Source organism: Schistocerca nitens, chromosome 7 (assembly GCF_023898315.1).
Source record: "Schistocerca nitens isolate TAMUIC-IGC-003100 chromosome 7, iqSchNite1.1, whole genome shotgun sequence".
In the NCBI taxonomy this organism is placed as follows: Eukaryota; Metazoa; Arthropoda; class Insecta; order Orthoptera; family Acrididae; genus Schistocerca; species Schistocerca nitens.
The window spans coordinates 304,096,049-304,109,556 of NC_064620.1; the positions used below are offsets into that span (position 1 = coordinate 304,096,049).

The following is a 13,508-nucleotide window of genomic DNA, read 5'->3' on the forward strand; positions in this document are numbered from 1 at the left end:
CTGAAATGCTGAAACAGCCTACAGCTGTCATCAAGTACCCAAGTAGTATAGCCAGCATCCCCTGCGGGTTCGGGGGTTAGAATAGTCCCGCGGTATTCCTGCCTGTCGTAAGAGGCGACTAAAAGGAGTCTCAAACGTTTCGGCCTTAATGTGATGGCCCCTCTTGGGTTTGACCTTCATTTTTCCAAATTTCCGTTGTTAGTGCGTGCCATTTGGGGAAGGACGCCTTATGTGCTGTTTTTCTATTGGTCCATCATGCACCACCATCTTGCATGCTACCTATTGTCGTGTGGTGGGATTTACACCCAACGTCTTCTGGGTTGCCTCCTTTCGTCTTGTGTGCAATCCCCTTCTTAGCGCCCCCGACAACTGTGGACCCTTTCAACACCTAGAATCCAGCATGGTAGCCTGTCCGTTGTGGTGGGGTCGTCATGTACCCTCTTGGTGGTAGCCCCCTGACCACGCAGGGATCGCACTACAGATGCCAGAGCTGTTTCCTCCCCACGCATGCCAAGGAGTATGTGCCCATCTTGTCTGGGGCACGGGGACTCCGGGCAACGGGATATCGGCCAGGTACCCGTTGCTTTGGCTGGGTGGCGCCCTTGGGGAGAGCCCTCGTTCGAAGTAGGTGGCATCTGGGCGGATGTGGCGCAATGAAGCGCAATAAATCACACCAAGCTGGTGGTCGCACGGCCACCAGCGTCTCTAAGGGAGGCAGAGTCGACTTTGATGCTGTGCAATATGACCCTCAGTCGTTCCCCTCGTTGGCTGCGCCGTGGGAGGGACGCAGATCTAGTGCCAAGCAGGAGCCTTACCTACCACAATACCTTGTCTGCAGCAGGACTGATGGTGACTCCTTCCTTACGACGAAGCCTCTTGTTTTTTGTGGAACACCTGGAGGATAACTTTGGGGAAGTGGCGGGGTTGTCTAAAATGAGGAATGGGTCCATCCTCCTCAAGACGTCCTCCCCAGCCCAGTCACGAGCGTTGCTCTTGTGTGATAAGCTGGGTGACGTCCCTGTTACCGTCACTCCCCACAGTAGCTTAAATATGGTCCAGGGGATTATTTACCATCGTGACCTATTGTTACAATCCGACGACGAGCTGAGAGCCGACTTGGAACGACGTGGTGTACATTTTGTACGTTGTGTACGTAGAGGACCCAAGACTAACAGGGTGGCCACCGGTGCCTTTATCTTGGCCTTCGAGGGTGCTGTATTGCCCAAGAAGGTCAAGGTAATGGTTTACCGTTGTGACGTCAAGCCATACGTCCCTCCCCCGATGGTGCTTCCAGTGCTGGAAGTTTGGGCATATGTCCTCCCGTTGCCCATCCAGCGCCACATGTCGAGATTGCGGACGCCCCTCTCATCCCGATTCCCCATGTGCGCCGCCTCCTGTATGTGTCAGCTGTGGGGAGCACCACTCTCCATGCTCGCCGGATTGCCCCGTTCTTCATAAGGAGCGGAAGATAATGGAATTTAAGACCCGGACCGGCTTACTTATCGAGAGGCAAAACTGAAATTTGAAAGGTTGTATCCTGCTTCCCTTCAAACATCTTATGCTGCAGCCACGTTATCGTCGCCCTCGTGAGCGGCGGTTGTCGCCTCATCTGTGCTGCCTTCAGTGGGCCCTCGGGGCCGTGCATCTCTGTCTGCCCCCCCTCATGTCTGGGGCAAGCCTTCCTCTGTTGCCCCCTTAGCAGTTGGGGGCAAACCCTCTTCTGTTGCTCCCCCCACACTTACTTCGGGAGTGACATCTGCTCCAAAACCGGGGGGGCTCGATCCCTCCCCCTCCTCCTCCGCCGGCGTTGCCTCTGCCGGTTCCTCTCTCGCGGAAGGGGTCCCTCGGGGCTCTCCCTTCCTCCGTTTCTTCTCCTACCCAGCCCGATGTCAGCCAGTGGCTGAAGGTTCCGCCACCTGCTGGTCGTAGGGCTTCTGCGTCGTCGTCAGCCTCCGACGCTCCTTCAGAGAAGCTCTCCCAGCCCTCTAACCCTAAGGACAGACACGAGAAAAAGGAACGGAACGTGTCCAAGAAGGACGTTCCGGCGGTTTCAGTACCGCCTGTTGTAACTAGTTCCGGCTCGGGGGATGAGGTGGAGATTCTCGCCTCTGCCGCGGATCTCGCCCTCACAGAACCCTCGGGGGCCTTTCCTATGGACGCAGCTGACTCTCTCCCGGTGGCGGCGGTTCGCTCTGAGGCGCCGTCTGCCTCTCTGTCGTCTTCACGCCCTCCCAGTCCCTTCCTGCTTCCATTCTCCAGTGGAACTTCGGCGGTTATTTCCGCCACCTGCCTGAGCTCCGGATGCTTCTGAATGTTTCCCCTGTTCTCTGCATTGCTCTGCAGGAAACTTGGTTTCCAGCAATGCGGACCCCCGCCCTTCGCGGTTATCGGGGATACTATAAGAACCGCGCTGCCTGTCAACGAGCGTCAGGTGGCGTTTGCCTCTTTGTTCACCACTCTGTCTGTAGCTCGCCAGTACCCCTTCTGACGTCTTTAGAGGCAGTCGCTGCCAGGGTTGAGCTCTCGTCGGCTATTACTGTTTGCTCTGTTTACATTCCTCCGGATGGGGAGCTCCCCCGACATGTCTTGGCTGCGCTGCTGGCTCAACTCCCGCCACCATTGCTGCTTCTGGGCGATTTCAATGCCCGCAGCCCTCTATGGGGTGGGACTGTCTTCGATGACCGCGGTCGTGCCGTGGAGCATGTGTTGGCTCAGCTCGACCTTAGCCATTTGAACACCGGTGCTCTCACACATTTCAGTGTGGCCCATGGCTCGTTCTCGGCCATTGATCTCTCTCTTTGCAGCCCCGGACTTGTCCCATCCCTCCACTGGAGAGTGCATCCTGACCTATGTGGTAGTGACCATTTTCCCATCTATTTGTCACTGCCCCAGTGCCATTCTTCTGGGCGCCTGCCCCGCTGGGCTCTCAACAGGGATGACTGGCCAGCTTTTACTTCCGCTGCCACCATTGAGTCTCCCCCACAGGGTGACATTGACGAGGTGGTCCGTGTCTTGACCACGTCAATCATTTCTACGGCCGAGGCTGCCATCCCCCGCTCTTCTGGACTCCCTCGGAGGAAGGCTGTACCCTGGTGGTCGCCGGAGATTGCTGAGGCTATTCGCAACTGTAGGCGGGCTCTCCAGCGTCATAGGCGGCACCCGTCTCTGGAGACCCTCATCGCCTTGAAGAGGCTCCGTGCCTTGGCCCATCGTCTTATTGCACGGCGTAAGCAGGAGTGCTGGGAGAGATATGTCTCATCCTTGGGTTCCCGTGTCTTCCCCTCACTCGCGTGGTCCCGGATCTGGCGGATTTATGGATACCGGACCACTGTGGGTGTCCCTGGGATCGCCCTGGACAGCACTGTCTGCACGGATGCTGTCACCATTGCTCATTGCTGAACACCTTGCTGCGCACTTTGCTATGAGCTCTGCGACTGCAACTTACCCCCCCCCCCCCCGTGGATAGTCTACTGGTGGGAGGCCGGGGTTTCCCCCGCTGCGGATTCGCCGCCATCTGCATCCCTTCCGGGTCCATGCACCTACGCCTCCCTGGTGTCTGCCCCGGCCGTCCGTCCGTCTGGACTTGCCACGGGGACCCAAGGACTCGGTTCCGCCTGTGGCCCTCCGTCGCCATTTGCTTGCACTCCTCGCCTCATTTTCGGGCTGTGAGACTGTGTACACTGATGGTTCCCTGGTTGATGGTCGTACTGCCTACACTTTTGCTCACGCTGCCCATATTGAACAGCGCTCCTTGCCGGCTGGCTGCAGTATTTTTACTGCAGAGCTGGTGGCCATATTGCACGCTCTTGAGCATATGCGTTCCTGCTGAGGTACGTCCATCGTCATCTGCAGAGACTCCCTGAGCAGCCTCCAGGCTATCGACCGCTGCTATACCTCTTCTCCTCTGGTATCATCTATTCAGGAGTCTGTTTCTGCTATTACCCGCTCTGGTCGTTCGGTGGTCTTTGTCTGGACGCCAGGTCACGTTGGCATCCCGGGGAATGAACGTGTCGACAGGCTGGCCAAAGGGGCGATAGACGCCCCAGCTTTGGAGATCGGCCTCCCGGCTCGTGATCTGCAGTTGGTGTTGCGCCGTCAGGTGCTTGGGATGTGGAATGATGAGTGGTGTGGCCTGACATCCCCGAATAAACTGCGAGCTGTTAAGGAGTCGACCAATGTATGGCGGTCCTCCCTGCGGGCTTCTCGCAGGGACTCTGTCGTCCTGTGTCGGCTCCGCATCGGCCATACCTACCTGATGCACGGCCATCTTTTGCGTCAGCAGGATCCCCCCGTGTCGGTGTGGGTCCCGGCTGTCGATCGCCCACATTTTGTTGGAGTGTCCCCGGCTGCGCAGCCTCCGGCAGTCTTTTAATCTCCTGGGCACTTTGCCTTTGGTTTTATGCGACGATGCCTCCATGGCTGACGACGTTTTAAATTTTATCTTTGGTAGTCCTTTTTATGGTTCCATTTAGGGAGGTCATGCACCTTTCGCTTTCTGTGTCTCTTGTCCTCGAGTCTCTCATAATTGGTTGCAGATTTTGGTGTGCAGTCGGATGGTTGACTCTTTCCCTTTTTTTTGTTCTCGAGGTCAGTCAACCAGTCTCCGGCCATCTTCTTTTCTTCTGTTTCTTTCTGTCTGGTGTTCATCTGTACTCTTCTTGTCTGTAGTGTTCGTTGCTGCCTTTGTGTTCTTTCAGTACGTGGGGGGGGGGGGGGGGAGTCTCCTTCCCCTTGGGGTTTTACCTGCTCCGCAAATTTTCGTCTCGCCTGTTTTTGGAATGGGGGACTGATGACCTTAGCTGTTTAGTCCCCCTTAAACATCCCAACCACCACCACCACCACCAGCATAGCCAGCAGTCATACAGTGCAACCTGTCCCCTTTCCTTGCATTTACAAGGATGGCTGATAAGTCTGGTAAATTTTCAAGAAAGAATGGAACATTTTTGTTGTGCCCTCTTGAATGAGGGGGTTAATTATTGCAAGGACTGTATATAAAATTTCAACAATGTGCAGCTTGTGGTTTGTGTTGTCGCCTGTCTGAATTGGTCAGTTTGTTGAGTGCAGTTGAAACTGAGAAAACCGAATTTTGTGCTGTTGTCAAACATTTTCATATGAATGGTCGGACTGCTGCACCAATCAAATGGCCAGAGTAAAGGCCGAAACTGGTTATCATTTTTAAATAAATGATGATTTGCATACTTGACTGTTTCATTAAGTGATAAAATCAAAACAGAATTGTATGAAGTTCATGCAGACCATGCACAATCGTTGAAGACCATTTACTTTTGAATTAATGTATTTGAACATGGTCGGACAAGCCCTGAAGACTAAGTGCTTTGCAGCTTTCCAGTTGTGGTCACCACAAAGGAAACAATTGACAAAGTGCATGATACGTTAATGCAAGACTGCTGAACAAAAATTTACAAGATTGCTGACACTGTAGGCATCACAATTGAGCGACTGTGTAATATCCTGCACAGCGAATTGGCTGTGAAGGAGCTATGTGTGATGTGGGTGCTGCGACTGCCCACACTCGACCAAAAGCTCATCTGGCACAACATTTCAACACACTGTCGGGCTATATTTAATCACAATCTGCAAGACTTTTGTGCCTTTTTGTGAATGCTGATGTAACCTGGATCCATCATTACACAGCAGAGTCAAAATGGCTGTCAAAACAATGGACAAAGGCTGGTGAAAGTGCACCAAATAAGGAAAAGACAATTTTGTCAGCTGGTAAGGAGGTGACAACTGTTTATTTGGGATTCCCAAGGATTAATCCTCATAGATTACTTGAAAAAAGGCAGAACAGTATTATGCTTCATTGCTGGATCATTTGAAATTTGCATTGGCTGAAAAAAAGACCAACGTTGGGGGGGTGGGGGTGGGGGGAAGCCCACTTTCATCTGGATAATGCACCATCCCACACATTTGCGATAGAAATGAAGAAAGTGCATGAATTGTGTTTTGAATTGTGTTTTGAATTGGTTCCTCATCCATCCTATTCTCTAGGCTTGGTCCCAATTAACTTCTCCTCATTGCCTAACTTGGAACTTTATCTTGCTGGGAAGAAATTTTCGTCAGATGTGGAAGTGATGGTTGCAGTCAACGAGTATTTTACAGAGTTTGACAGACTATATTTTTTCGATGGTATGAAAAAGCTAGAAGATTGCTGGACCAAGTGTATATCCCTTAAAGGAGATGATTTCAAGAAGGAAAGTGAGTTTCTTATAAAACAAATATTTTTTCTTGTTTTATTACCAGGCTTATTAAACCACCGTCACACTGTTAGCCTTGGAAGACCTATGAAACTTGTATAGCTGATCAATTCCGTGGTCATGCTCAAGGGCACCTATACCCAGGAGCAAGGGGGAGCTACACCCCTTCACCCTCCACCTCCCCCCCCTCCCCCCCAAAGCTTGAATGCTGAATAGTTGCCATTCATTTTCCAAAATGCTAAAAATAATGCATACCCCATGGGAAAGACCCCCCCCCCTCCCCTCTCTACCTCCACAAACGACCGTATGAGTGCTCATGGTCATGTTTATTATTGTTGGATCCGTACTATGTGTGTCCATGTTTGTATACGTGCATACACAAGTTTATTGTCTTGTCGGTTTCTTTTTTAATTTGATGTTCTATTTCTTTTGTCTGAAGTTGGCACATAACAGTGAGTGACATTTTGCCATTGAAGGTGATTATAAAAGTGAATGAAAGCTATAGTGTGTACAATTGGTAGGTAGCATACTACTGATAGGAAACAAAAGCTTCTTTTACTTAACACCTTTATCCAATATTACGAATAATTGTCAATTTGATATCATTCCCTCCCCGTCTCCCATTGAAAAAATTCAAAAGTTTCATTACAGATAATCCTTAAAAGGTGATGAACAATCCTTTTTTCAGCATTCAACAAATGTAATTACTAGTACATTATTTTTGTATCAAACATTATTAATTAATATTTACTAACCTTACTTGAATTATTAGATAAAAGTTCTGAAATGAATAGATTTGTTTAGATCTTGAGTTGTACGGAAGTAATGTGTAGCATTTCTGAACAATATTAAGGTCTGATAGGGGAGGTACCTCCCCCCATGAACCATGGACCTTGCCGTTGGTGGGGAGGCTTGCGTGCCTCAGCGATACAGATAGCCGTACCGTAGGTGCAACCACAACGGAGGGGTATCTGTTGAGAGGCCAGACAAACGTGTGGTTCCTGAAGAGGGGCAGCAGCCTTTTCAGTAGCTGCAGGGGCAACAGTCTGGATGATTGACTGATCTGGCCTTGTAACACTAACCGAAACGGCCTTGCTGTGCTGGTACTGCGAACTGCTGAAAGCAAGGAGAAATTGTTCCCGAGGGCATGCAGCTTTACTGTATGGTTCAATGATGATGGCGTCCTCATGGGTAAAATATTCCGGAGGTAAAATAGTCCCCCATTCGGATCTCCAGGCGGGGACTACTCAAGAGGACGTCATTATCAGGAGAAAGAAAACTGGCATTCTACGGATCGGAGGGTGGAATGTCAGATCCCTTAATCGGGTAGGTAGGTTAGAAAATTTAAAAAGGGAAATGGATAGGTTAAAGTTAGATATAGTGGGAATTTGTGAAGTTTGGTGGCAGGGGGAACAAGACTTTTGTTCAGGTGAATACAGGGTTATAAATACAAAATCAAATAGGGGTAATGCAGGAGTAGGTTTAGTAATGAATAAAAAATAGGAGTACTGGTAAGCTACTATAAACAGCATAGTGAACGCATTATTGTGGCCAAGATAGACATGAAGCCCATGCCTACTACAGTAGTAAAAGTTTATATGCCAACTAGCTCTGCAGATGACGAAGAAATTGAAGAAATGTATGATGAGATAAAAGAAATTATTCAGGTAGTGAAGGAAGACGAAAATTTAATAGTCATGGGTGACTGGAATTCGACAGTAGGAAAAGGGAGAGAAGGAAACATAGTAGGTGAATATGGATTGGGGCTAATAAATGAAAGAGGAAGCCGTCTGGTAGAATTTTGCACAGAGCATAACTTAATCGCAGTTAACACTTGGTTCAAGAATCATAAAAGAGGGTTGTATACATGGAAGAATCCTGGAGACGCTAAAAGGTATCAGATAGATTATATAATGGTAAGACAGAGATTTAGGAACCAGGTTTTAAATTGTAGGACATTTCCAGGGGCAGATGTGGACTCTGTCCACAGTCTATTGGTTATGAACTGTAGATTAAAACTGAAGAAATTGCAAAAAGGTGGTAATTTAAGGAGATGGGACCTGGATAAACTGACTAAACCAGAGGTTGTACTGAGTTTCAGGGACAGCATAAGGGAACAATTGACAGGAATGGGGGAAAGAAATACAGTAGAAGACGAATGGGTAGCTCTGAGGGATGAAGTAGTGAAGGCAGCAGACAATCAAGTAGGTAAAAAGACGAGGGCTAGTAGAAATCCTTGGGTAACAGAAGACATATTGAATTTAATTGATGAAAGGAGAAAATATAAAAATGCAGTAAATGAAGCAGGCAAAAAGGAATACAAACATCTCAAAAATGAGATCGACAGGAAGTGCAAAACAGCTAAGCAGGCATGGCTAGAGGACAAATTGTAAGGATGTAGAGGCTTATCTCACTAGGGGTAAGATAGATACAGCCTACAGGAATATTAAAGAGACCTTTGGAGAAAAGAGAGCCACTTGTACGAATATCAAGAGCTCAGATGGAAACCCATTTCTAAACAAAGAGGGGAAAGCAGAAAGGTGGAAGGAGTATATAGAGGGTCTATACAAGGGCGATGTACTTGACGACAATATTATGGAAATGGAAGAGGATGTAGATGAATATGAAATGGGAGATACGATACCGCGTGAAGAGTTTGACAGAGCACTGAAAGACCTGAGTCGAAACAAGGCCCCGGGAGTAGACATCATTCCATTAGAGCTACTGACGGCCTAGGGAGAGCCAGTCCTGACAAAACTCTACCATCTGGTGAGCAAGATGTACGAGACAGGCGAAATACCCTCATATTTCAAGAAGAATATAATAATTCCAATCCCAAAGAAAGCAGGTGTTGACAGATGTGAAAATTACCGAACTATCAGTTTAATAAGCCACAGCTGCAAAATATTAATGCGAATTATTTACAGACAAATGGAAATACTGGTAGAAGCCGACCTCGGGGAAGATCAGTTTGGATTCCGTAGAAATGTTGGCTATTTACAATTTGTACAGAAACCAGATGGCAGTTGTAAGAGTTGAGGGGCATGAAAGGGAAGCAGTGGTTGGGAAGGGAGTGAGACAGGGTTGTAGCCTCTCCCTGATGTTATTCAGTCTGTATATTGAGCAAGCAGTAAAGGAAACAAAAGAAAAATTCGGAGTAGGAATCAAAATCCATGGAGAAGAAATAAAAAGTTTGAGGTTTGCTTGAAGACATTTTAATTCTGTCAGAGACAGCAAAGGACCTGGAGGAGCAGTTGAACGGAATCGACAGTCTTCAAAGGAGGATATAAGATGAACATCAACAAAAGCAAAAAGAGGGATAATAGAATTCAGTCAAATTAAATCGGGTGATGCTGAGGGAATTAGATTAGGAAATGAGACACTTAAAGTAGTAAAGGAGTTTTGCTATTTGGGGAGCAAAAAAACTGATGATGGTCAAAGTAGAGAGGATATAAAATGTAGACTGGCAATGGCAAGGAAAGTGTTTCTGAAGAATAGAAATTTGTTAACATCGAGTATAGATTTAAGTGTCAGGAAGTCATTTCTGAAAGTATTTGTATGGAGTGTAGCCATGTATGGAAGTGAAACATGGACAATAAATAGTGTGGACAAGAAGAGAATAGAAGCTTTCGAAATGTGGTGCAACAGAAGAATGTTGAAGATTAAGTGGGTAGATCACATAACTAATGAGGAGGTATTGAATAGGATTGGGGAGAAGAGAAGTTTCTGGCACAACTTGACAAGAAGAAGGGATCGGTTGGTAGGACATGTTCTGAGGAATCAAGGGATCACAAATTTAGCATTGGAGGGCAGTGTGGAGGTTAAAAATCGTAGAGGGAGACCAAGAGATGAATATACTAAACAGATTGAGAAGGTACTGGCAGATGAAGGAGCTTGCACAGGATAGATTAGCATGGAGAGCTGCATCAAACCAGTCTCAGGACTGAAGACCGCAACAACAACAGGGGAGGTATAATTCTACCAAAGACAGTGTCCCTGCCCAGTTGGAAAATCATGTGATGGAATAAAACTTGTTTAGTTGAGAAAACATTTGATATGATTATGATTAAATGAAATTGTTGTTTATTACATGGTAGTCAGCTCATACACTTCATAGTTGACTTCATTGCTACAAAACATAGATTTGCCAAAGAGTATTTTCAGAGTTTTATTTTGCTGGCTAATCAGGATGTGTTCTGTTTCATTGATTTTTATGTGCATTTATGTTCTTGTCTGTATCTGTATATATCGAAGTAAGTTCATGTGTGTAATTTCATAGAAGAATGTGTTGACTATGTGTGTTATGCATAAATAAGATATGGACACTCATGACATCATTTAACACCCTGATTGGTACAACCACATGCAGTATGTATCTCTTTTGTGTATTCATATGATTCTTGACTTTCTTTATTAAACATTATATTATTTGTCATGTCCACCAATTTCAGGTGGCATCACACTTGAAAACAGCATATTCCCAGCATCAGCAGTCAGATGGCCCTTCTCCAACTCGTGAAGTGCTGCTAATGCCACTAGGTACATCTGGATCGGTTTCTGGAACAAAAGTGCGACGCTCGGAGGTGACTCGGGTGCAGGAAGCAGTCAAGGCTGTGGCACTCTGCCATAACGTGACACCTGTGTGGGAGGAAGAACCAGAAGCAGTAGCTGGTAGATCACTGGAAAGCCCTGTGTCAGTTGAGAGTCAGACAGAAGCAGATCAGCATTATTGGCAGAAGAATCAGCAGAGTTGTGTGTACCAGGCCTCTAGCCCAGATGAGGTAAAGGGAAATGAACTATTGAAGCATCTTAAGTTGTAGTACACTGTGGCTCACAAACACAGTTGGAAGTTGCTCCTCATTGTATTTTATTAAGTCGTGGGGAGAAACAATTGTCCAGAATATTTCTATCTTTAGAGAAATGTTACTTGGTTGAGACTATAAGGTTTCATGAGTGTAACTTGCCAAGAAAGCCTACTGTGCTTGATAATTCATATTTAATTGACACAAGTTTCCGGTACTAGTGTTGTCTTATGGTGTATTCAGACGTGTAACAACTTAACTTCATTAGAGACCGTTAGCAAAGTATTGTATGTGTATTGCATATTGAACACAAAAATATCTTAATAGGTGCATGGGATATCAATTTTGTACATACTTATTTTTAAAAGGAACTGAATTTTACATGAGATGTACGTTCTTCCAGTGGATCTTGGCCAGTAACAATCAGGTATGCATGTCATGAGCCAAGGGATTTCGAACTTGAGGCCGGCAAAAACTGTGTTCAGAACATTGCAAATGCCCTCAGATGTTTCAGTTTTCTTTGTAAGACATGATGGAGGAACATTGTGTGCATGTTAAAGACTGGGGATCTTTACCTGTTTTGTGGACAGATACGTACTGCTTTTTCATTTTATTTACTAAAAGGGAAGAAAGAAGATTAACTTCATAGTCATGAATGTGCTCAAGGGAAACTCTAATTAGTGAGCAACTTCTGGGAAGTCTGTAGCCTCCCATTTAGACTTGCCATGCATACAGGGCTCTGTTTTGAGTTGATTCTTTCATTTACATAAATTCTCATTATACTAATGTTTTCAGACAGTTCCTGCAGGTTAGGAGAGTAACACCATCTACTTAAAAACAAAAGGAAACTGCCTTTTTATGTGACACATCAGAAGTAACTATAGTGTAATACAGAAAATAGAAAGTTTCTGAAAATAGTTTTCCTTGTTGTCAAACGGGAAGCGCTACCACCTGTTTACATACATAAAATTGTACAAAATATAGTAGGAATCATGAAATCAGCTGATTAGTTAATAGTCGGACAGTCCAAATGTGTAAAAATCAAGAAAGTTCGGAGAGTTTCTGTGTTTGGTAGGAGTGATAGACAGGCCATATGTAGAGCTGATTAACAGCTCTGAACCTTTTATTCAGGCCCTTGTAAGTAAGTCTGATGTTTAAACTGAAGACAACAGTCAGAAAGCTAAAATATTAAATTCCACATATAAAAACAGAATATTACTGTACCACATTCAATTTGTGCATAGATCCACAGGTGAGTGATACTTAACACTTAGATAGGAACATCATTTTACAGTGCATTCTTGGGAATGTCTGCCTTGGAGGTGGATAGGGAGTTTTAATGTCTGCCTGCGAGGCGAATATTACCTTTTTCTGATGTATATTAAACCATTGTTGAACACTGGGATATATCTGAAAATTTAAAATGGAATTAAATACATGTTGAAATTCAAAGATTTTAATTTAATCAAACAATGGAAAATCCAGGATGGAATGTAACAATACTAGAGAAGGAAAGTTGCTACTCACCATATAGTGGAGATGCTGAACCGTGATAGGCACAATAAAAAGATTCAAACACTAATAGCTTTCGGCCATTAAGGCCTTTGTCAGCAGTAGACACACACACACACACACACACACACACACACACACACACACACAAGCGCAACTTGCACACACATCTGCAGTCTCAGAGAGCTGAAACTACACTCTCTGAGACTGCAGGTGTGTGTGTGTGTGTGTGTGTGTGTGTGTGTGTGTGTGTGTGTGTGTGTCTACTGCTGACAAAGGCCTTAATGGCCAAAAGCTATGAGTGTGTGAATCTTTTTATTGTGTCTATCGCGGCTCAGCATCTCCGCTATATAAAGATTTTAATTTTTTATTCAATTTCAGAAGGAAACTCCATCGGTCTCAAACAAAGTTTTGTCACTAATGTTAAATATTTTAGCTATACAGAAATAATGAACAGTTACTTAGATAGTTCTGAGATAAATTAATAGAGGAATTTGGAACACGTAGTGAACTTGAAGGGTCACATTCCACGTTTGTAGTATCTGGCACACTATGATCAGAATTGAGATTGCTCTTTTATTTTCAGCTTGTTCATGCTGATTTTAGTAATAATAGTTGCAGTCTCTTCATATAAAATATTCTCAACCAGTTCGTTTTCGGATATTTTGGCCTGTGTAGTGTCCTACCATTGACAGATCGCTTTCATCAGGAACATATAAATCACTGTAGAGTCAGGGTCTTCAGAAAAAATCTCCTCCAGCATATGCATAATTCATCTGTTTGTGTTAGAGACATTTGCAGATATTTTTCCAGCCATTACACTTTAAACAAGCAGCATGAGTTAGGAACCAATAGATGCTAGGAATTCCTTGTTGACTGTAATTAATGAAGAGTTGTAAAAAGAGAACCTGCCTAACTTTATAAACTAGCAAATAACCAAGAAACAATAGCAAAATGAATGAGCCACAATAAATCA

General features: G+C 45.5%; 1 protein-coding gene across 2 annotated transcripts in view; it reads left to right on the plus strand.

Annotated features, from left to right (window-relative positions):
* Positions 1–13,508, plus strand: part of LOC126195406 (probable phospholipid-transporting ATPase IIB) — a 192,053-nt gene that overhangs the window by 63,686 nt on the left and 114,859 nt on the right. For both annotated transcript variants that reach the window (XM_049934000.1, XM_049934001.1), the window contains one exon: positions 10,670–10,999. In XM_049934000.1, the coding sequence (XP_049789957.1) occupies positions 10,670–10,999 (330 nt within the window). The remainder of the gene's footprint in view (positions 1–10,669; positions 11,000–13,508) is intronic.